Consider the following 22099-nt stretch of genomic DNA (forward strand, 5'->3'; position numbering starts at 1 on the left):
TTTTGTATGTGGTCTACCCTCCTATACTACTGCACCACTTTCTTCTGTTTTACTGCCTTTGCTTTGTACCTCCTCTACTACCAATACCTTCTGCTTCATTGCCTGTGCCTTATCTGCCCTGCCCTCCTTTATTACGATCATGTTTCACAAGCTGTGCCTTCCTTATATCCGTCCTATTCTCCTCCATTATCACTATCTTCACTGTTCTACTCCTCTCTGTTACTGTACCACTATCTTTTATTTCACCATAGGCACACCTTGTATCCGGCCTAACCATATCTTCTCTTTCACCATCTGTATCTTGTATCTACCCATCCCTCATAATGCCCCAGTGACCTACCCATTTTAACTCAAAATGGGTGACACACCATGACTCACGTGGATGATAACAGACCTCAGAATGTCCACACAATGAGCATGTGACCTATCCAAAAATGGGGCATCTATGCTCCCCTCTCTCAGTCACAGTTCTCCCCTACCTCTCTCTCCCTCCTCCTTCTCTTACACTTAACCTCAAAGTTTCCCTCCCTCTTTATCATTTTCTCCTTCCTTCGCCAAGGAATATATACACCTGCATCTTTCCATTTATACCTGGAGGATCAAAGTCAGGTCTGAAAAATGCAGCTTCTGAAGAAACCTCCGAATGGGTATAATTTGTTCATTCTTCCTAATTTTTTGGACTCCATGCACTGAGCAAGAGTATGCACCCCCTACAATTTCTCTGCATCCCTGGCAGTTCATCTATACTCTTTGGGATTTAACATTTTGAAACTTTGCCAAAGGGTTGTTTTGAGGATTATTTTGACTGCTCATTGTAAATTCAAAGTCTCTGTCAGCTCTGTGGGATATGATAAAAAGTCAGACTATCATCCTATTCTTCACTGCTCTGTCAGAAGCACCAAGGCAGGGCTACACTACTTAGTCCTGGCAATTATGTGTTATTGATTGTTGTCCCTGACTGGCATTATGTTAACAATACCCTTATGGGCCATATCCAGTTGGCATGCCTAAACTCGCTACATCACCAGAGCAGCAACATGATTGCATGTACAGTATACAGAATTACAGTATTACTGTACCACCCAACACAGTAACTGCTTTCTGAGGCTACAAAAGACCATACAAAAAATATCCGCAACAAAAATTCAAATAAAACACTATAACAGGCAAAGGATATGGGAACTTCATAGTTTTCCTCTTTTATTGAAGATTCACAATTGGTAAAATAAATATTGCTTTATCCTCTCTGGTATAATGTTTTAACATTATGCAAGGGAAAAGAAAAAAAATTGAGGCTAACAATTTTACATTAGAGTATTCTGAAGCCCCTTCTAAACAAGGACAGCAATGTTTGCAGGAAGTACAGCACCCTTTTTTCATTATCTCCATTGGACACCTCACAGATCCAAACAGTATTACATTCACTCATGTCCTACAACTAAAGTATAGACTTGCGTCTCAATTCTGGATAGATATCTGCGGAATGCCCATGATTATTAAATATGATCAGCCTGCATCCAACAACATACACAGAGTGCAGGCAACAGCAATAACATTTCAGACATGTTTCATCTTTTAAAAGTGCTGCAAATTATCATCAGACGTTCAGAGTTAGTACATGTCCAGTACTACTTAATCTAGTCTGCAACTAACACTCAACACTGGTATACCATAAGACCAACAAGATGCATTCAGTTGAACATAAAATTATGAGCTACAACTACCTGTTCAACAGGAAAATACTGGTCTGCAACAAGTTCTGTAAAATTGTACTTTTAAAAAAGGTACTTGACTGCCACAATGTATTACTGGTAGAAAATGTACAGCAGTGTTAACAGGTCAACAAGGCTTAGAAGTATTATTATGCAAGCAGTCATGCTAATGTCCACTTTCCTCTCAGTGGAAAGGCTCCAACATTATAAACTTGGTGAATTAAGAAAGTTGCATGATAATGAAGCACCACCTTGTCCTATCACATCTCGTGAGGTGTATGGACCTGATGCTAGACTACCATAGGCCAGAACATTGACAGATGATGCCAATTTATTACTGCTTAATGTGTAGAGATATACTACACATCAGTATGAACCATAAACATGTTACGTGTCTAGAAAAACTACATTGTCTATGAATGAAAGATTGAATTGTAGTAGCTGGTTTTCATGTGCCTGGGATGACCAGGAAGCTTGTCATGAAAAAAAAGATTAGATGAGATTTGAATATTCCAACACAGTACCATACATGTTTAAGTTGTAATGAACATTCAACAATTCATAACCTGGCAAGCACTTCCAACCAATTATGCTGTATTTTATGTTTATTGTACATCATAAACTGAACTGTTTGTTACTGGACTTTAGGAAACTACAAAGCTTAAGTTGTACCACTGAACAAGATATTTTGTACATCCATATTAACACAGTATCCTGAGACACTCAGAGTGAGTTTTGTCTAACCTGACAAAGATCTCTAATCCTTTTCAGTTCAGTTGACAGCTAAGTGTACTCAGACTGGAGGCAATGAGGAAATAAGAACTCATTCTTACTTCATAACTAAGCCTCACAGAATTTCCTGTAACCGCAACTTTGTTTTCAACTATGGTAACAAAGGTGACTTATTTCTTCCTCATAACTAAAAATCATCTAGTTTCATGTAACCATGATTCAATATTCAAGCTGTGAGTGACCACGAACTGTTAGGTAAAAACAAACCATACAGTAGCAGCCATCCATTACACTTCTTAAGCTATCTCTTCCTATAATCCAATGCAGGTGAGAACTAAAAAGGATAGGAAACTTCTGAACAGTATCATCAGTCACTACACCACAACATACTTCTCCACTTATGTATTATCAGATTACAAATGAACACATGGCAAATTATGTGTACCATCAAGTGTAGTAAAAAAATAATGTTGCATTCTTTTACCTAGTTTTAAAAATGATGATGACAGCTGGTGTGCCCTTTAGCTATCAAAACCATCATATACACCAGTATTGAGTAAATTCCATCTAACATACTAGTAAACAGTATCATTAAGCTGGTTTCTCCTTACATTAGCCTCCTCATCAAGTTTTCAATTCCAACCCCCAGGACTCCCCCCACCACCACCATCATTAACATCATCCAGACCTCCTTTCGCACCCTAGGGCAGGATGAGGAGTAGCAACGTCCAGACAGCCCATGTTTGCCCAATTCAATGGGCCACGTTTCAATTCATTCATCATTCAGGCCCAGGGAATTGTGGCTCCATCAGATGGGCCAAAAAAAATTCACCACGTTCTGCAGCTTCACGTACACCTATCACTCAACTTCCATATTAGGTACAACCTATTGTGCTGAAGGAGGTTATTCCTAACTTGTTAAATATGAAGTGTCTTTCCCAGCTTTATCATCCTCGCATCTTTTTTTTTTTTCTCTCTCTCTACCTAAAGATAGAGAAAGTATGGGAGGTAAACAAAGTCATCTGGAGATAGCAAGAATAAAGTATGAAAGTTAGTAGTAGTAGTAGAAGTGGAAGTGGCAGTAGTAGTAGCCCCAGGTTCATCTGAAATGTGAATCCAGTGAAGAGCAGGCTGAAGCTGCCCTCTTCCTGCAGTCCACCATCCTGATTTTGGGGACAGTGAGTTGAAGGACATTTGTAGAATCAGGCACTGAAGCTGCATGGTTTATCAGTGCCACCATATGAAGGCATCCCTCTCCAGCACCAGGAAAAAGTAAAAAGGATGTTAATGTAGAGAGAAGGATTCAAAGTTAAGAAAACCTCTTTATAACAAACATTAGTCTCAGTAGCAAAAATACAAGTAACTTATAGTGCAAAACAATGGCTATAAATTATGAAGTGCCATGGTACAATATCTGAAGACAGTGTGATATCTCAAATGACCATACTTTCATGAAATACTGTGGCAGATAATGAATCAAGTGTGAAAACATTTTGTGTGAATAATGACAGACTGAAACGTGATTTGATGTGGAACACTACCATAAATAAACAAATATAAAACATCACCCTGACCTTTTCTCAGTTAAGGATGGGCTGATAGGGGAAAAAAAAAGATAAAAACATAAATGAATAAATAAAAAGATAAAAACAGCATCATCTCCTTGAACTTTGTCTCTTCCTGACAATGGGGTGAACTAGAATGCACAAACCCTCAGAGAAAAAATAAATAAATAAACACTAATAATAATAATAAAATTCATTCATTCATCATCCAATCCTACATTGCCCCATGAGGAGCATATAATAATAATAATAATAATAATAATACACCAAAACAAAAGACAAAACTAAGCATACAAACATTCAATTGTGTTAATGTTACAATAAACTACACTCAAATTCTTAGGTAACACAGTAAAGGTTTATTCAGTATCCATTGGTTAACTACGACTGTACACAATTAAATATACACTAAAGAAATCTGTTTTTCACCGGGAGTTATCTGAATGTGAAAATATGACACACCTAAATTACTACGACAAGAAAAAGTTTGATGACAACCCTATGCCTTCCACGTCTCATTCCTCCATGAATGTTAAAGAATATCCTCTCTTCTCATATTTTCTTACTGTGCTTCATATTGCTGTCACATAAAAATATTCCACGCAACACATTTCATCACGACAGCCAGCAAGGGAAGTGTCAGCAAACTTTTGACTGTGATGGTGCTCAGTGGAAATAAAGCAACCGTTAGAATGAACCTGGAAAACTCTTGTACATTAGTGACATATGCCATCATCCCAACCCCAATTTCCAATGATGAAATGGAATGAAATGATCCAGAAATTAAAAGGGAATGCACAAAAGCAGGGGAAATTCATCACCATCCCTGCCCTCTCTCCCACCTTAGAGATGGGGTGAGGAAGGATCAAAAACAAAGAGAGCATATAAGTAAGAACACTAACAAACTTGACATTTAAGTTAACAATGATACATTGGGTTATTTAAGTTCTCCAGTGGTTCTGCAGTGTTACAAATTGCTTCTGTATGATGATGTCTTATTTCGTTTTGTGCTTGTTACCACCATTTTTATTTACACTTTTAATAGGAATGGGAGAGTGCCAGTTTTCTGCAATACAAGTATTTTTATGAATAACTCATCTTCAACTTGCAATTACTCCGTGATGGACAGCGTTATTTAGAAAATTATATTGTCCAAGATGATGCCCAACCATACCTCTGCAAGAAAGAAATCATAGCTACCTTGGTGGATGTGCAATGGCAACAACTTCAATGATTTTTTGAAAGAAACTGCACTAAGGAAGGTGTAGTAGTTGAAGTACAGACTTACTACTAAAGAAATATGCATTTTCTGCCTTGTGATACCTGAAACACACTCATTTAACGCTGGCAGGTATGAGGAAGGAATGCAATTGATAAATGGACTATGGATGTCATTCTCCAAAACCAGGGTACATGAATTTGTCCTATTACATTACTGTTTTTTAAAGATTAAGAGGGGCATCTTGTAATGAACAGGTTGCAGATATTGTCCCTCATACCTTCAGAAGATGTCTCCTTACAATAAACCGGTCAGTGAGGTACGAGCGAGGCCATATAAATCCAAAAGCATTGATATGTCGCCTTACACCCCAAGGATGACTAGAGTGTATTGATGGCTATCTACCTACCAAGTTTCATGTCTTTACGACAAACTGTCTGGCCTGTGGCCCTCTTGAAGATTTTCGACATGCTGCATTTGGTGCATGTCACGTGAACACCTGGGTGTGATGAAACCTGTCAAAACAAATCTTATGGGCTATCATATGATGCAAACCACACTGTGATCAGCCCTGTGGTTGCTTAGATATAAGCTTCTCAAAAGCATTACAGTCAGGCCGCTCATATTTGAGAAAATGCCATTAACTGACAAGAGACTAGCGAGGGCTTCACCCTAACTCGTAATCAAACCATCTGGCAGTGGTAAGAAGATAAAAGATAAGACATCATCATACTAAGAGGTAAATAACTAGACAAAATACAGTAAGAGCTGAAATACTGAACGACAATATGACTTTTGATAACTTGCCTGAGATTTTAATAATACAGTACTATGCCTAAGCTCACACAATGCACGAAGTTCCTGGTGCTACAGTGCTCTGTAGTGGTTAGCTGTACACTACTGCACTATTACTCATAAAAGTTCATGTGTGTGTGTGTGTGCGTGTGTTTGCTGAGTGCAAATAGGAAAAATGATTGACTTCACACACACTGACCAACACACATTAACTTTTACAAGTTACAGTACATAGGAAACTTCTTTAAGTTAGTCACTTGCCCATTTATAAACATTCACATACTGAACACAAAAAGTTATTCTCTCACTTCTGTGCCTTCATCCTATCTGTCTTCTGCTTTGCAATGTTCTAGTCATCATGAATACAAAAAAGTATGCAACTAGTCTCTGTATTCCATTTACAGAAATTAAACACTCTAACACTCTGAAACCATTCTCTCTGACCATACACACAATAACTTCAGTAGAGTGACATATGGTTCTTGGTATCCAAATATTAAATACTACACTGTACAATAAACTACCACTAAGTTTTGCTTTTAGGACTTAATTCAATTATGCATATGCTTCTAAGTAACTTAATATCTTGAGTTTAACTTAAACCACATTACATAACAGTCACATACATAAGAACATTTTCAATGCATGAATGATCCTGCAATACAAAAATATTTAGGGTCACAATTAAAATGTTAAAATTCTGAAAAATTTCTTACTTATTAAGAATAATTCCTGTTTCTTAGGTAATCCAGAGGAAAGTAATCCATGGGTAAAATTATCTATTACCGGGTACTCATAATACAAAGGGAATCCGCATACCCTAATTAACCCCCTCTGAGGTGTACAGGTTGGAGGTTAGGCTACTGCGGTCCAGGGTATATGACCAACCTACTCCCCTTGGTGGCGTTACTAAAAACCTCCAGCCACCTATTGGGGCCAAACCTGCATTGGCGTCACTCCAATTGGGGCGTCCAAACCACCACGAACAGCAACAACTCTGTTCTAAAATGCTACACTGATCTATCCTATGAGAGCAAAGGCAAAGGACGATAGGCCTCCCGTGAGAAGGCCAAGCCCCAACATGGCTGCCATCATACTACTTGCCACCTCAGCCTTGTCCTCTGTCACCATCCTGTAAGAAAGGCAAGAGGGCATAATTATACACATAGTCAAACTACTTTTCATCTTTTTTTTTAATCCATGTCAGGTAGAGTCAGCATTCTTGGGACTTGAATAGTGAATGAATGAGAGTGTGGCCCATTCAACTGGGCACTCTGTTAATTAGTTCTCCCTATGTGAGTTTTTTTCTTGTTCTCTGGACCACATTTCTCCTTATCCCTGGGTGGGAAAAAATGAGGCTGGGATGATAATGATGACTATACTCCTAACTTACCACCCAAACACTTAAAACAGTTGCTGGAGGCCAGAGATTTAGGGCTGGCAGAGAGAAACAAGGGTGGGGATATGAGCTTTTTCCAACCACCTCTGGTAACTGATTTACAGCAGCCTGCTAAGTCAGGGATGTGTTCAGAACACATCCCTGACTTCCATCGCTTTACTGGTAGCAATGAATCTTTAAAAGGTAATTTCTCCATAATTTACTATGAAAAAGACAATCAAAATATGACTTATAATGAGGTAGGAGTTTTATGTACGGTATATAGATGTATAACCTTTATTACCTGTAAATGGCAATTAACGATGATACCAAATGTCAGGCAGCCAACACACCACTAGTGTGCCACCACAATGCATTTTGAGCGAGTTTTTCAATGGCCATATGCCCTTACTGATAAAAGAAAGTAAAAAGTAAATCCATTCAAAAGCAGTCAACAATACTTACTTTGGTCCATACATCATAGAGAGAGCGGAGCAGTAGCCATTAGAGAGCGAAAAGAGCATCATGAAGAGGATGTACCAGGCGTCATGTGGGAAGACAGTGGGAATGACAGAGTTGGGGTTGTGGTTGCAGAGGAGGAAGAGCGGGATGAACACTACGCGCAATGCCACCATAACGTACAGCACCCTCGACCCTCGCCTGGGCTGGGGGGGGATAAATAAAAATAAATAAATAAATAATCCTACCCAATCCTTGTTCAATCTAACCAAAATATCACCATCATATACAGCATCTTCAACATTTACATAACCTATAAAATAAAAATAAAAAATAAATATATTAACAGTGTAAAAACAAGGTAACTAAACAAATTATCTATCTACAGCTGGAACAATTAATCTTGCAACAGGTAGCCAAAATAAAGAATTAATAAATTAATGGTAAATAAATAATAAATTAACATAAAAACAATAATCTGTCTTTGTTTAACCTATTCAGCCTAGGGATGTCTTTCAATTCTAGGCTGCAGAGACAGAAGAGTGGAATGAACATGCAATACAGTACTACCATTCACATACAACACCCTGGTCCCCCTCGGTTCCAACGTAGTTGCAAAATACAGTATTTAAACAATGCTTGGAGTACGTCCCATGGTAAGGTAGTAACAGCCACTCAACAGGGCCAAAATAGAGACTTGGAGAAAACTGGGAGATTTTCTCCTACTGTTTGGCCAAATAACAATGGTTCTTATGAAATGCTGAATGCTGTTAAGAGTACGTACAAATGTGCAATGGCAGCAGTAAGTGTGGAAGGTGAACGGAGCAAGATCTTGTATTTGAATGCTGGACTAATACAGGGATTTGTCATGTCGCCTCTGCTGTTCATTATACATTATACAATATGTGGCTGGTGCTATACTGTAGGTTGATGATAAATTTAACTTACCCACATAATGAAGCCAGCAATCTGACGTCCCAAATAGTCTCCTACGTTGAACAGAAGGAAAGTAACAACAGGCTGGAAGTACACATCTGGAAAGAAACAGAGCCAACATAATATACTGCTCAGATATGCTATGGAAAAATGTAATAGTCAGTGTAACTGGAGCTGGTTTCTCTATTAAATGGATTCCACCTGGTCCAATACACATTTGATATCATTACATACTGTATAAAGCAGTACATGATGCATTAGGTGATCATGATTGGGAATGAGTAGGCAATCCAGTTTATACAAGTGCTGGTATCATCAGTCAAACGATGCCATACTTCTTAAGGCATCCCCACAATGAGATCGTCTATGGTACCGCTGATGTTTTCTATAAACTGGAAGCTAAACCAAGTGTCCAACACAAGCTAATAATTTTCCAACAGATGCTAGAAACTGTTGGGAAAAAGGAAATCTATGATGCATATTGAGAAATGAGTTACTTGAGAGGAGCATGTGGAGTGATGTGGAGGGACAGGTTGACGAATGAAGAAGTGAAGGAACGTTGTGGGGTAGATGTGGATGTGGTTGAGAAGATTAGAAATACACTGAGGTGGTTTGGACATGTGGAGAGAATAGAGAATGAAAGACTGACTAAGAGGGTGTATGTAGGTGAGGTGGAGGGAGGGAGAGGGAGGGGTAGACCGAGGATGAGGTGGAGGGATGGAGTTGAGAGGTATATGAGGGAGGGGGGGGTGAGTTGGGGGGAGGGTAGTCAAATGGTGGGTGACAGAGCGACTTGGAGGCGTTTTGTCTGCGGCCACCCTTTGCGGGATTAGGACGTCGGGCTATAGATAGATATTGAGAACTGCAACAAGCGTATCAGTCTGACAATGAATCTGCAGGTATTTACTTGTATCTGAACTTTTCTCATCTATGAGTGATGATTGTGTTGCTAGTTACAAAGCTAGTAGCCACATTTCACTCTCATGATGGTATCTCCCAGGGTTGATGGTAGCCACCCAACTACTGCCAATATACTGTCAGAAAGAACATAGGCACTCACTGGTATCTGCTATTTTTCTAAATCATCATCATCATAATTACTGATATACATATTACAGTATATCCATTGTAATATAGTTGGTCCTCTAATGCAAGGTTTGCTTCTTTCTAGGATTTCTCCTTCATTTCGGGATCCTACCTCACCCCATGTCTAAGTGAAAATTTGAACTGGGATGATGATAATGCTGAAAAATCCTGGTTTTCTTACATTGCAATGTACATAATGGAGTGGGTAGATTCAAAACAAGAAAACAACAGGCAAAAAAGTTATGACTCCATTGTAAAGGCAACACTATTCTCACACAGTTTCATCTGTTTTATATACTAGTGTGGGTAGTCCTCATTCAAATATGTTTCATTCTGCTTTTCCTCAGTCTAGAATCAACAGATGTCTTATAGGAGCATTTTGCCAGCACACCACCTAGTTCTTAACACCTCCAATCCAGTGATGTCTTTTTTAGTTTACTCTTCCTACCTCCCAACAGTTTTAGAGTATTCGCCTGAACGCTCCTCATGGGGCAACGTAGGATTGGATGATGGATGGAAATTTGTAGAAGAGGAGGGGGGTTAGATACAGCCTTCGCTAAACCCATCAATAAAACAGGTCTCTATGTAGCAAGAATAAAGTGGAAAAATAAATAACTAGACTGTTGTTATTGTGATCACAGTCATCAAAATATGAACCTGTTGGACTGCAGGCTGAAACTGCCCTCATCCTTCTTTGGGGAGCCAACAAGAGAAGTGTGGAACATTTATATGCAGGCAGTGGAGTCAACCAACTACATCAGTGCTACCATGATAAGGCATTCATGTCATCATATCAACAAATTGAAGAGGCCCCACTGTCATCAAGATTGAAAAGGTCCTGTTACTGCATAATCAGATTAAAATGGCCCCTGTCATAGCACCATCAAACTGGAAAAGTTCCTCTCTGTCAACACATTACCATATTGACAAGGTCCCTGTCTTCGTACCACCAGACAGAAAAGATTCCTCACTGTCAACTCATCATCAGATTGAAAAGGTCCCTCTGTCACTGGATCGCAATATTGAAAAGGTGAAGTAAAAACTGCTTACAGTATACAACATGAGATGGTAGGAAACTTATTCACCCAAGTCTCATTTACAGATGCAAAGGTAATTTTATCACTGAGGGCTGGGAATGCAATGAGGGTCACTGCAAACACACTCCCCACTGACATCCCAAATGGCCAGATCTCTTTGCTTCCCCTCAATCTAATGATGTAATTTTTTCCTGTTATTTCCAAATGGCTTATTTAACTTAGGAGAAATTTTTCAAATTGGACGGATTAGATGAAGCCTTCAATAATCCCTTCACTTCAAAATGTCTACCCCAAGCTGAATGAAACAGCCTGGAAGCAGTCATGAATAAACTAACTCATATTGTACATCCCATGCAAAGACGGAAACTTACGAGCCCAGGTTTCATTGGCAGATGCAGAGATGACCTTAACACAGAGGGCAGGGAATGCTCCAAGGGTAACTGCAAATACACCCCACACTGACAACCCAAGTGGCCAGATCTCCTTAAAGATGGCCACCTGAGCATCGAGGCCTCGGGGTGCTGCTACTCCTGACTCACCCTTCTCTTGGCTCTTCTCTGGGGCCTGGCAGTTGGTGTAGTGTTTGTAGAAGTCCTGGGGAGGCATCAGTAAGGAAGATAAGCTATAGTACCATATATGTTTCATGTACAGTATATTTTATGCATCAGGACCTTCCTCCTAACCTACTTTTGCCCTGACTCTTCTCTGGAGCCTGACAGTTGGTGTAGTGTCTGTAAAAGTCCTTGGGAAGTATCAGCACAAACAATAACCTGAACAGCAGGTATTGCATATACTGCACGTACAAAAATCCACAGGCTGACTTAATCAGCATTATCCTGACTCTTATTCCCAAATGGTATATATCATACCTGCACAGTTATACCAGCAGCTTGAGTTCATCATTATTATCCTGACTCTTATTCTCAAATACTGTAGCAGGTAAACTGTGCCAGCACAACCTAGCCTCGGTCTTCTATGCTCCTCATGGGGTAATATAGGATTGGATGATGGATGGATTAAACACACACACCATATTAGCAAAACCTTGAAAAGAACTTCAACTGCAAGTAAATACAACAATTTATGCCAAGAAATTAAACAGTAAGATCAAAATGGAACATGAATACAATTATCACGTCCTCCCTTCTTTATATGAACATGTTGTAATGGTTATGTACCTATTAAAAATCATGTTATAATAATACATAAGCAAACATTGGATTTTTAGCACATAATTATATGCTGAACTTGACTGTACTTCTAACATAACTCTGACTCTACTGATTCATCCAGTACTGTGCTATATATTGTACTCAAGCACTCTAAAAACAATAATACAGTACAATAAGAATAATAATTTCAATAACTTTACTGCTTTCAAACTAAGCAGAGTTCATCAAAAGATACTACTAACCAGCCCTGTAAAACCATAAACCAAGGTAAACTATCTTATGTTAGGCACAACATAGAAACTTACAACACTCAATAAATAACACCGGAGTATAACTATGTGGCTCAAAGAAAGACACTTGTTTCTTGGATCCTGATAAAATGCACATACTTCCTGCACCCTAAAATAAATAAATAAATAAATAAATATAAATAAAAGTTAAATATAGATAAACTCGCCAAAAAAATGCACACGACAAAGATGATACTACACACACTCAGTCCTGGATATGCAGACAACACTAAAGGCTTACTACACTATCATTAACAAAGGACATACTGTATAATTAAGGTACAGAAGCTATCAAACATATTTATAACCTCTGATATCAGGAAAAAAGCAAGACAAGTCAAACACAAAACAACAATGGCAAATAAGAAGTAAACAAAGGCAGAGATGGTGTCCTTGGCCTGGGCAGAACTATCTTAGACATTAATATAAAAGAAATATCACTGCCAACAAACCAACAAGGTACAATGGTTACCAAACATACTCACGGTCTTAGACATGTAGAGGAAGGCTAGGAGGGTGAAGCACAAGACCACAACAGCAAACATAAAATAGACAAAGGCTGAAATGGTGTCCTCGGCTCCAATGGACAGCGATATGATACGCGCCCCTGATGCAAACACACCACCCAGCGCCTGGCCAGACACCACTGCCGTCATATACTTTTCAGGAAACATGCCAGCAACACCAAAAAGTCCACCTTGGAAGACTGCACCAGAGCCTGCAATGATGGGATTAATGGGCAATACAGGTACATCATTTTGTTTTGTTTATAAAGGCTCCAACATGCTTGCATGCATCAGCCTTGGTCACTTACTGGCTGCTTTCCATGCTGCTCTTATCACTCTAAGTCTCCCTATGAAGTACTTTATCCTGAGGTCACACTCTATGACCTCGCTCCAGGTCTTTTTCAATCTGCCTCTCACAACCCTACCCCCAGTGTTAATACATGGGAACAGATTTTGCCACTTCCCCAGTTCAACAAGAATTAAAACATTCTGAGTTTGAAAAATGTCCCTTAATCCCTCTCAAATGGTCTGGAGGTAACTACAGCAAATTACAGTCAATAAGTTTTTCACCGGGTAGAACTGGGCCATTCTTCCAACTTAAGTATCAAATCACAGTTATGATGTATGAGTGAGTCTTCTTGTTTCCTAATCTAATCGAGCCTTCAGTATGATTATATTTAACCTTCAACTGAACTGAAAACCATTTGAATCTTGATCAGGTTAACCCCATACGGCAGTATGTTATTTTAGTATGGGAGTTAATATTAGTTCCCTTACTGTTAATTAAAATGATGATGATGATGGTGAGAATGAAGAACCCAAGCTGCCACTCATCGGTGTTGACTTGTGTGAGTATCGTCGTCAGGGTGAAGAATATGATCATCAGACTCAAAGAAACAAGGAGACGGAGGCGTTGGGGTAGTCTGCAGAAAGAAAGATACAGCATTAACACTCTCAGGTTTATGTGATGCACTGAGCGAAGAACCTAAGAAGCCGGTCCTCAGTACTGACCCAAGTGAGTATAATATTCCTGAAAAGGCAAAGAACACAGTTATTATTATCAGCAGCAGCTCCAACCTCAGCCTCATCTGAATGTGACCCCTGTGGATTACAGGCTAAAGCTGTCTTCTCCTGCAGCCCACCATCCTACTTTTGGGGGACAAGAGAGGGAAATGAAGGGAACTTGTATGACTAGGTAGTGGAGCAACCTGGTCATATCGGTGCCACCACACGAAGGCATCCTTTTCCAACACCACACAATTACTGGAATGATGATACTAGACAGTGAAGGCCCTGAGATCTGCTGACAACACTACTGTAATAACATTTTGACTGCTATACTCTGTTCATCTCTTCACCTTGAATGCCGAGCTATAGGATTTTAACATCAGAGTATGGTGCTAACACTGCAAGTAAGAAAAAAGTGCTACGCAAACGATGTAGAGCTGTAGTACTATCTTACTCTGCCAGTGAGCTACATGAAACAGGCTGCAAATGGGCACATAGCTCCAGCAAATTACAGTGAACAAATTAGTACTAATCCTGAAAAAAGATTATGCTGGTGTGGAATGCACAAAGAGATTTAGAATAAAGTTAGGTATTACTGAATTTTGCAAGGGTATACTATATTTAAGTTCCATTTTCACTGCTGGATGACGAAGATGATGGATAAGTTTGGCCAAAAATTCATGACAGAGCCAGTACTGGGAAATGAATTAATTCTATTGGACCTAATAATTAGACACAAAAGCACCCAGGCTGTAATTATGTTATGGGACAGAGCTCTGGAACAATTACTTTTCAGATTTGGAGGATTCTACCTACAGCCAGAAACCTTAATCCCAGAAGGGCTGGCCACAAACAAATCACCTCATGTCATTCTGTCCTCCATCAGGCTGCCCTTTTTCAATTTACACCTGCCTCATCTATCTGCATCTACACCCCATCCCTCTCATCCTTGAGCTCCCCATCCCCATCTCATTCATATTCACTCTCCCAGTCAACCTCATTCTCTACTCTCTCCACATTTAGGGAATTATACAAATAAATTCACAATACAATAATCACAAGGAACGACTATAACTACACTGTATACTATAAATGACCAAGCTGCAGGCTACTGGTACTTACTTGTGGCTGAAGAGAGCATTGATGAAGAGGAAGATGAAGTTTGGTATCTGGGAGAAGCACACTTGCATGGGTGTGTATAGGCGCTGAAGGTCCGTCTGTGTGGGGCGGTGTACTGTTTCATTATTGCTGGTGTCACGGAATTTGTAGTCCCAGTACTGAGGAGAGAGATACACATATTACATACAAGTCTGACAGGGTACTACTGAAATTACTACCACTACTACTATTACCACCACCACCACTGCTTCCACTAATATATATACACCAACTACCACTACTACTATTACCACCACCACCACTGCTTCCACTAATATATAGCCTATACACCAACTACCACTACTACTATTACCACCACCACCACTGCTTCTGCTAATATATATACACCAACTACCACAACTACTATTAAGCACATTATGGAAGACTGCACTGCACACAATTATCTACGCCAACAACACAACATACATTCCTTGAGAGCTCTGTGGGAAAGCCCAGTCTCAGCCATGGCCCTCCTTAGGGATTCGGGGCTGTTCGGCCAGACTGCCTAGGGAACAACTACTACTACGACTACTACTGCTATTATTCCACTATTACTACTCCCACTGCTGCTACAAGTCATCAAACTACCACCACCACCACCACTACTACTACTAGAAACTGAAGGTGTAAGTGGGGTTATCATTACTACTGGTGTCAAGGAATCTGCTGTCCTAATTCAGAGGAAAGAAAAAGATACTGAATATAACTTTCTAATATGCTGTTAATATAAAGAAGAGTGAAGAATGACAAACAGAAGAATGAATAATAGGCTCATGTGTACAGTATTACGTGATGTGTGTATGTTATGTATATATGTGTGCATGTTTAGAGTATACATGTTAAGCAGACATGTGGAGAGAATGGAACGAGAGACTAATTACGAGAGTGTATGTGAGTGAGGTGGAAGGGAGGTGACTGAGGGTAAGAGAGAGGGAGGGAGCAGAGGTTCAGTATATGAAAAAGGGGAGTGTATGTTGGAGAGAGAGAGAGAGAGAGAGAGAGAGAGAGAGAGAGAGAGAGAGAGAGAGAGAAAGAGAGAGAGAGTGTGTGTGTGTGTGTGTGTGTGTATGTAAGAATCAAACCATACACATCAGAACCATGTCCTCCAATCTATTGAAAACTTACTGATTGTGCAGTAATGAAGAAGTTCCATGGCAGTAGAGTTCCCAGGCCTAGGAGCAGAAAGCATGCATACACCACACCTCCTCTGTAACAATAAAAACATTTAAACATTTCTATATTTGTTACATTACTCTTTTCACTTTAACCTGGCATAAACTGACACTCCTTCCACCTTTTAACAACAAAACATTGATTAAACATTTGTATGTCACTATGATTTTCACCTTAATTTGGCATAAAAATGACACCCCTTCCAACTTTAACAACGAAAACAACTGGCTCAACAAGTATATATTTGTTACCATCCTCCCGTAAAAAAAATTAACTCTAAAGCCCTTGGCCACCCCGTTTGGGATACATGGCGTCTGGCAATGAATGAATGAATGAATATAATCTTTTCACCTTGACCTAAACCTACACGTCATTAAGTGAGCAAGGCGAATGCATGCAAACACGCTGGAGCATTTATAAACGATACGATGACAAAATTACATCCCCTTACTGAAACTGTATAGGCTGTGAAGATATAACGTAACAGTTTTTGCCCCACTTGGACCCTCTTCATATTATAATAGGCAACTTCAGATCCACAGAGAAATATGGTGTCTGGCTTCCATAGAGTTTAACACAGTCGACCTCAAAGTGGACAAAGTGCAGTGTGTAGGAACAATATACTGTATATATTTTTTTTTTCCTTTGGTTAGGTTGCGTCTGCATTGTGTTCTCTCTCTCTCTCTCTCTCTCTCTCTCGCTTGCTGGGCCTGTTCGAATTTTGTTTCTCTACTTCTTATTATTTTCCTCTTCTCTCACAGCAAACAAGTAAAAAACAGAACTTTCAATCTATCTGTTTATCGAAAGAGCCTACTGTTGATGTCTTATACTATTTTTACTCTAACTTGGCCTATGCTTGCCATCTCTCCATCTTGAATGCCGTGTTGTAGCAAGATTAACACTGTAACATGATGCTAGTCACGAAGAAGTATAGACAGAATGAAGACCCTCTATTGTCTTCCTGTGCCAATGAGCTACGTGAAATAAGCTGCAACGGTACGAAAATGTGGGCCAGGTTATGTGAAAAGAGTATAGTGCTAAAGTTTTATTTCAAAGCTGTGACACATTGAGGCGGTTTGGCCATGTGGAGAGGATGGAGTGAGAGACTGACGAGGAGTGTGAGTGAGGTGGAGGGGGTGAGAGGGTGGGGGAGGCCAAGGATGAGATGGAGGGATGGAGTGGAGAGGCATAAGAGAGAGGGGGGTGTGAGCTGGGAGCAGGGCAGTGAAATGGTGAGGGACAGGGCGACATGGAGGCGATTTGTTTGTGGCCACCCCCTTACAGGATTAAGGCATCTGGCAATAGATAGACAGATAGACAAAAATGCTTCTGGTCTCTTACACATTTCATTATTCTCAGCTGCACACAGAAGTATAACAGAAAAGAAAAACACCTATGTATTCCCCTTAAATATGATACACAGCTGTTCTCTTCCTACCAGCATCCTGTTATCTATCCTAAGTTACAACAATCCATCTACTCGTATCTACCTGCCAGACTCCTTAATCCTGAAAGAGGTAGCCACAGACAAATCGCCTCCAAATCACCCAGCCCTCTCTCCAACTCACATCCCCTTCCCACGTACACCTCTCCATTCTCTCACGTTCCCTCTTCCTTCCCTCCCCCTCACTCACAAATACTCTCCTCGTCAGTCTCTCATTGTCCATTCCCTCTACATGACAAAAACATCTCCACAACGCTCCTGAGATAAAAAAGACTGACTAAAAATTCTGGATAGGGGAGCCTTCACACGGTGGCACAGATAATGGCTCCGCTGCCCTGTTATACTGTACAAACATCCCTCAACTCCCTCCCTATCCCCAAGAGGAAAATGGTGAAGTGAAGGAAGAGGACAACTTCTGCCTGTTTATATGAACCTGGGGCCACACACACACTACAAACACGCAAAATACACACGTAAAACACAGACACACACACACCCACTACACAAACACGCAAAACACACACGTAAAACACAGACACCCCCCAACACTACACCCACCCACCCACACACGTAAAAAAGACACCCCCCACACTACACACACAGCAACAACTAAAATCCTCAGTCAGCCGGAAACAGAAACTGGGACTTCTATCCTGCCACTTTATCCTCAAATTTAGAGTCTCATCCTAGGTTACCTGGAAGCTTCGTAACAACTCTTCGTTTGTGATTTACTTTGAATAGCTACGGCACCTTGGCATTCTCTTGTATTTTTTTTTTTTTTTTTTTAATGCATGGAAGAAGGAACCAAAGGCCAGGAGCCCGCAAACCGTTCTTTCCAAGAAAAAAAGAAGACAAATTCAAGATCCGTTCATTTCGAGATGCCTGGACACACTGCGTTTGAAAGACTGGAGATCATAGGTAGTAGGAAATACAGACAGAGGGAGACGGTTCCAGAGTTATTTATTTCGTCTCAAGATCGATAGCTTTATTCAATGACATGAGAATAATGGTGTGTAAATAAGCAAAATTAATCGCTACGTACAGTACTGTTGCTCAAACAAAATAGGGAGAGAGTCTAGTGATATGGTGTTGTTCATTACATAATTAGCCACTGCACATACCGTAGTTAAAATTAAACAGTGGCAGAGTCTAGTCATTATGTGTTCGTTATATAATTAGCCACATTCCACAGTACCGTATACCGTAGTCTAGTTATATGGCGTTTTCGTTATATAATTAACCACAATGAACAGCACGGTAACTGAAGAAAAAAAAAAAAACGCGAGTCTAGTGAATAGCGTTTATCGTTATTTGATTTACCTCTTGTTTGTGGCCACCTCTGACGGGATTAAGGCGTCTGGCGATATAGATAGATAGACAGATAGATCAACCTCTCATTTATGCACACACAGCGACATGAGAAGGCCGGACACACCTTCGTTATAACTCAAAAATTAATGAACAAACTCTGAACACTGCTTCGTCTTCTCCACTTCACCCTTTCAGTTCAACGATTTGTTTTTCCTTCCAATTAAGCTCTGAGATTATTCCGTCTCCCTCTGTCTGTACTTCCCACTGCCTATGATCTCCAGTCTTTCAAAGTGTGTCCAGCCATCTCGAAATTAACGGGTCTTGAATTTGGTTGATTTTTTTTTTTCTTATGGGTTCCTGGCCTTTGGTTCCGTCTTCTTTGCATTAATAAAATATAATGAAGACTATGGCTAACTCTACTTCCAAAATTACTTAAAATTAACTGACTAGCAGATAAATACGTTACATAAATAAATAATAATAAGTCGCATGGCAGAGGAAGTTAAAAAATATATATATACAATAAATCGAATGTCAGAGGGAAAAAATATTGATAAGGCAAATAAATACATAAATAAAACCTCGCATGGCAGTTCAATAAAAATAACTCGCATGTTAGCTCAATAAAAATACTGTAAGTAAAAAAAAATCGCATGACAGCTCAATAAATAAATAAATCTCGCATGGCAGCTCAATAAATATCAATAAAACCTCGCATGTTAGCTCAATAAAAATAAAACCTCGCATGGCAGCTCAATAAAAATAAATAAAACCTCGCATGTCAATAAAAATCAATAATGAATAAAACCTCGCATGGCAGCTCAATAAAAATCAATAAAGCCTCGCATGGCAGTAGTGGTGGTTTGTCATTTTTATCTCTGAGCTGCAGCACACACACACACAAAAAAAATCAGGCATTAAGCTTATCCCTACTCATTAACAACCTCCTTTACTTCTCATTTTTCTTCGTCTTTTTTCTCTGTTGTTCAAGAGATGCCTTCAAGCGATGGCACATAGTAGTAGTAGTAAAGAAGAAATAGTATAGTAGTGGTAGCAGCAGAATAGCAGTAGTTGAGGAGGAGGAGGAATAGTCTCAGTGCATCTTCGCCTCGATAAAAAAAAAAAAAAAGAAATGAATATACAGTACATCGACATTTTATAAACGTCCCTCAACTCCCTCCCCATCCCCCGAAAGGAAGATGGTGCACTATCTATCTATAGCCCGACGCCCTAATCTCGCAAAGGGTGGCCGCAGACAAAACGCCTCCAAGTCGCTCTGTCACCCACCATTTGACTGCCCTCCCCCCAACTCACTCCCCTCTCCCTCCATCTCATCCTCGGTCTTCCCCTCCCTCCACTTCATCTACATACATCCTCTTAGTCTTTCATTCTCCATTCTCTCCACAAGATGAACCGCATAAGGAAATATAAGCCTGCAGTCCACGGTGTTCACGTTCAACAATAACCTAGGGCGGTGTTCTGAGGGGTTAGGAAGCTTAACACCTCTCCCTTACCGGTTTATTTCTGATTCTGCTTCGTTATTATAAACCTTGTGTGTTATTCAAGCAATCTTTTCCCACATTAAAAGATATAAAAAGGTATTAAGTTGGGAAAATAAATCGGTATGGAAATGGTGCTAGGGAGTCTCCTAACCCCACGAGAATAGGGGTCCTTAGCCATATAGATATCTCGTCGGGAAAGGCAGCTCCCTAACATCTCTTCCTAAGCGATTTATTTTGCATATCTTGCCGTCCTGTTATTTAATCCTTCCAATACCGCCAGTACTGCGTAAATGACGTACAAATGGATATTAACTAGCCATACCCAAAAATAAATCGCTAAGGAAAAGGTGTTGGAGAGTCTCCATACCCGAAAATACGCATCCTCACCATCTATCTCCACAAGCCAGCCATATCCAAAAATAAATCGCTAGGGGAAAGTTGTCAGGGAGCTCCAATCACGAGCATACGCGTCCTCATCATCTATCTCCACGCACAGGATGCGGTTATCTATCATCACCATTTCCTTTTGAACCTTCCCGCCTAAATTCAAATATCTGGCGGGTAACTGGACGATTCCCCCGCCTTTTTGACTTACAAGAATAAATAAGGGCTATAATTATTTTTTTTATTACTATATACCTGCCAACTGTTTCCTAGTTAGCCTACTTCATATATTAAATTGGTTTTATAAATGATCATGGAGTAACATCACTAGTTATGGGACGAATAACTGAAATTACATCAGTACGGTAAGCCTGTTCCTAAAGCACATTGAGTACATATTTGAGCAACGCGTACATCAGGCTAAATAAAAAGGAACGTTGAGTACAAGTTACTGATGAAAAGTACTAACTGAAAATGTACATCCAACGTTAAAGGCATAACTTTCTGCTAAGCACATTACAAAGCCTAATTATAAAGTAAGTTACATTATTAGAATACAAAAGAACATCCTGAGTACTAATCTGCTATGGGTACAGCAATCCTGGGAAGTACATTGTTAATTAGCCTTAGTACTCACTTGGACACCATTGTGAAGATGAAGGGTCACTAAATAAAAAACTTCCCGCAATTCCTTATCTCCCGCCCAAACAAGCACTTCAAATCAACGGATGCTGTTAGTGCAAGTGAGATAAGTCTACTGGGAGAGAGGGAATGTATGTCCACCCACCTCCGAGTCACGCTTTGCACTGAGGGACGGTATAAAAAGAGGTGCCAAGCGGGAGCCAGATGAATCCGATCGGTACCATATTCTTCGGCTAAAGATGAATTTTAAAACCTCACAGGGATATATTTTACTGAGGACACATTAACAGTCTCTTTTTTTATCATTTTTATATTGACAGATTGCAAAAATATGATACAAGGGTGTGCTAATCCCCAATAAACGGGAAAAAACTGCGGAAGACGTGTTAGCAACCAGACTCCGAAAACTCCCAGACTCCCTCCCTCCCTCACACCACGTGGTACCACTCCATTTATCGCTTTTTTTCTTTCCACGAACATGCCGGCGCGTGAGAGCACGAGGGAGAGAGAAAAAGAAAGGGAGGAGGAGGGAGAGAGGGCGAGAGGGAGTGGGGGAGGGGGAGAGGGGGAGTGAGAGGAGAATTTTAGGA

At 40.0% G+C, this 22099-nt stretch overlaps 1 protein-coding gene across 1 annotated transcript; it reads right to left on the reverse strand.

Moving 5' to 3' along the window:
• Positions 1–1195: 1195 nt before the first annotated feature.
• Positions 1196–21604, reverse strand: LOC145395909 (equilibrative nucleoside transporter 1-like). The gene is made up of 9 exons (XM_080269434.1): positions 21505–21604; positions 16179–16260; positions 15018–15172; positions 13665–13810; positions 12867–13099; positions 11291–11513; positions 8809–8894; positions 7867–8066; positions 1196–7155 (listed from the first exon to the last, which is right to left on the reverse strand). Exons 1-9 carry the CDS (start codon positions 21513–21515, stop codon positions 7044–7046), a joined length of 1248 nt encoding a protein of 415 aa, XP_080125560.1. The 5' UTR covers positions 21516–21604; the 3' UTR covers positions 1196–7043.
• Positions 21605–22099: the final 495 nt, after the last annotated feature.

The sequence above is a fragment of the Coenobita brevimanus genome, chromosome 33 (assembly GCF_032717465.1).
Source record: "Coenobita brevimanus isolate Jiangsu-jjx chromosome 33, ASM3271746v2, whole genome shotgun sequence".
In the NCBI taxonomy this organism is placed as follows: domain Eukaryota; kingdom Metazoa; phylum Arthropoda; class Malacostraca; order Decapoda; family Coenobitidae; genus Coenobita; species Coenobita brevimanus.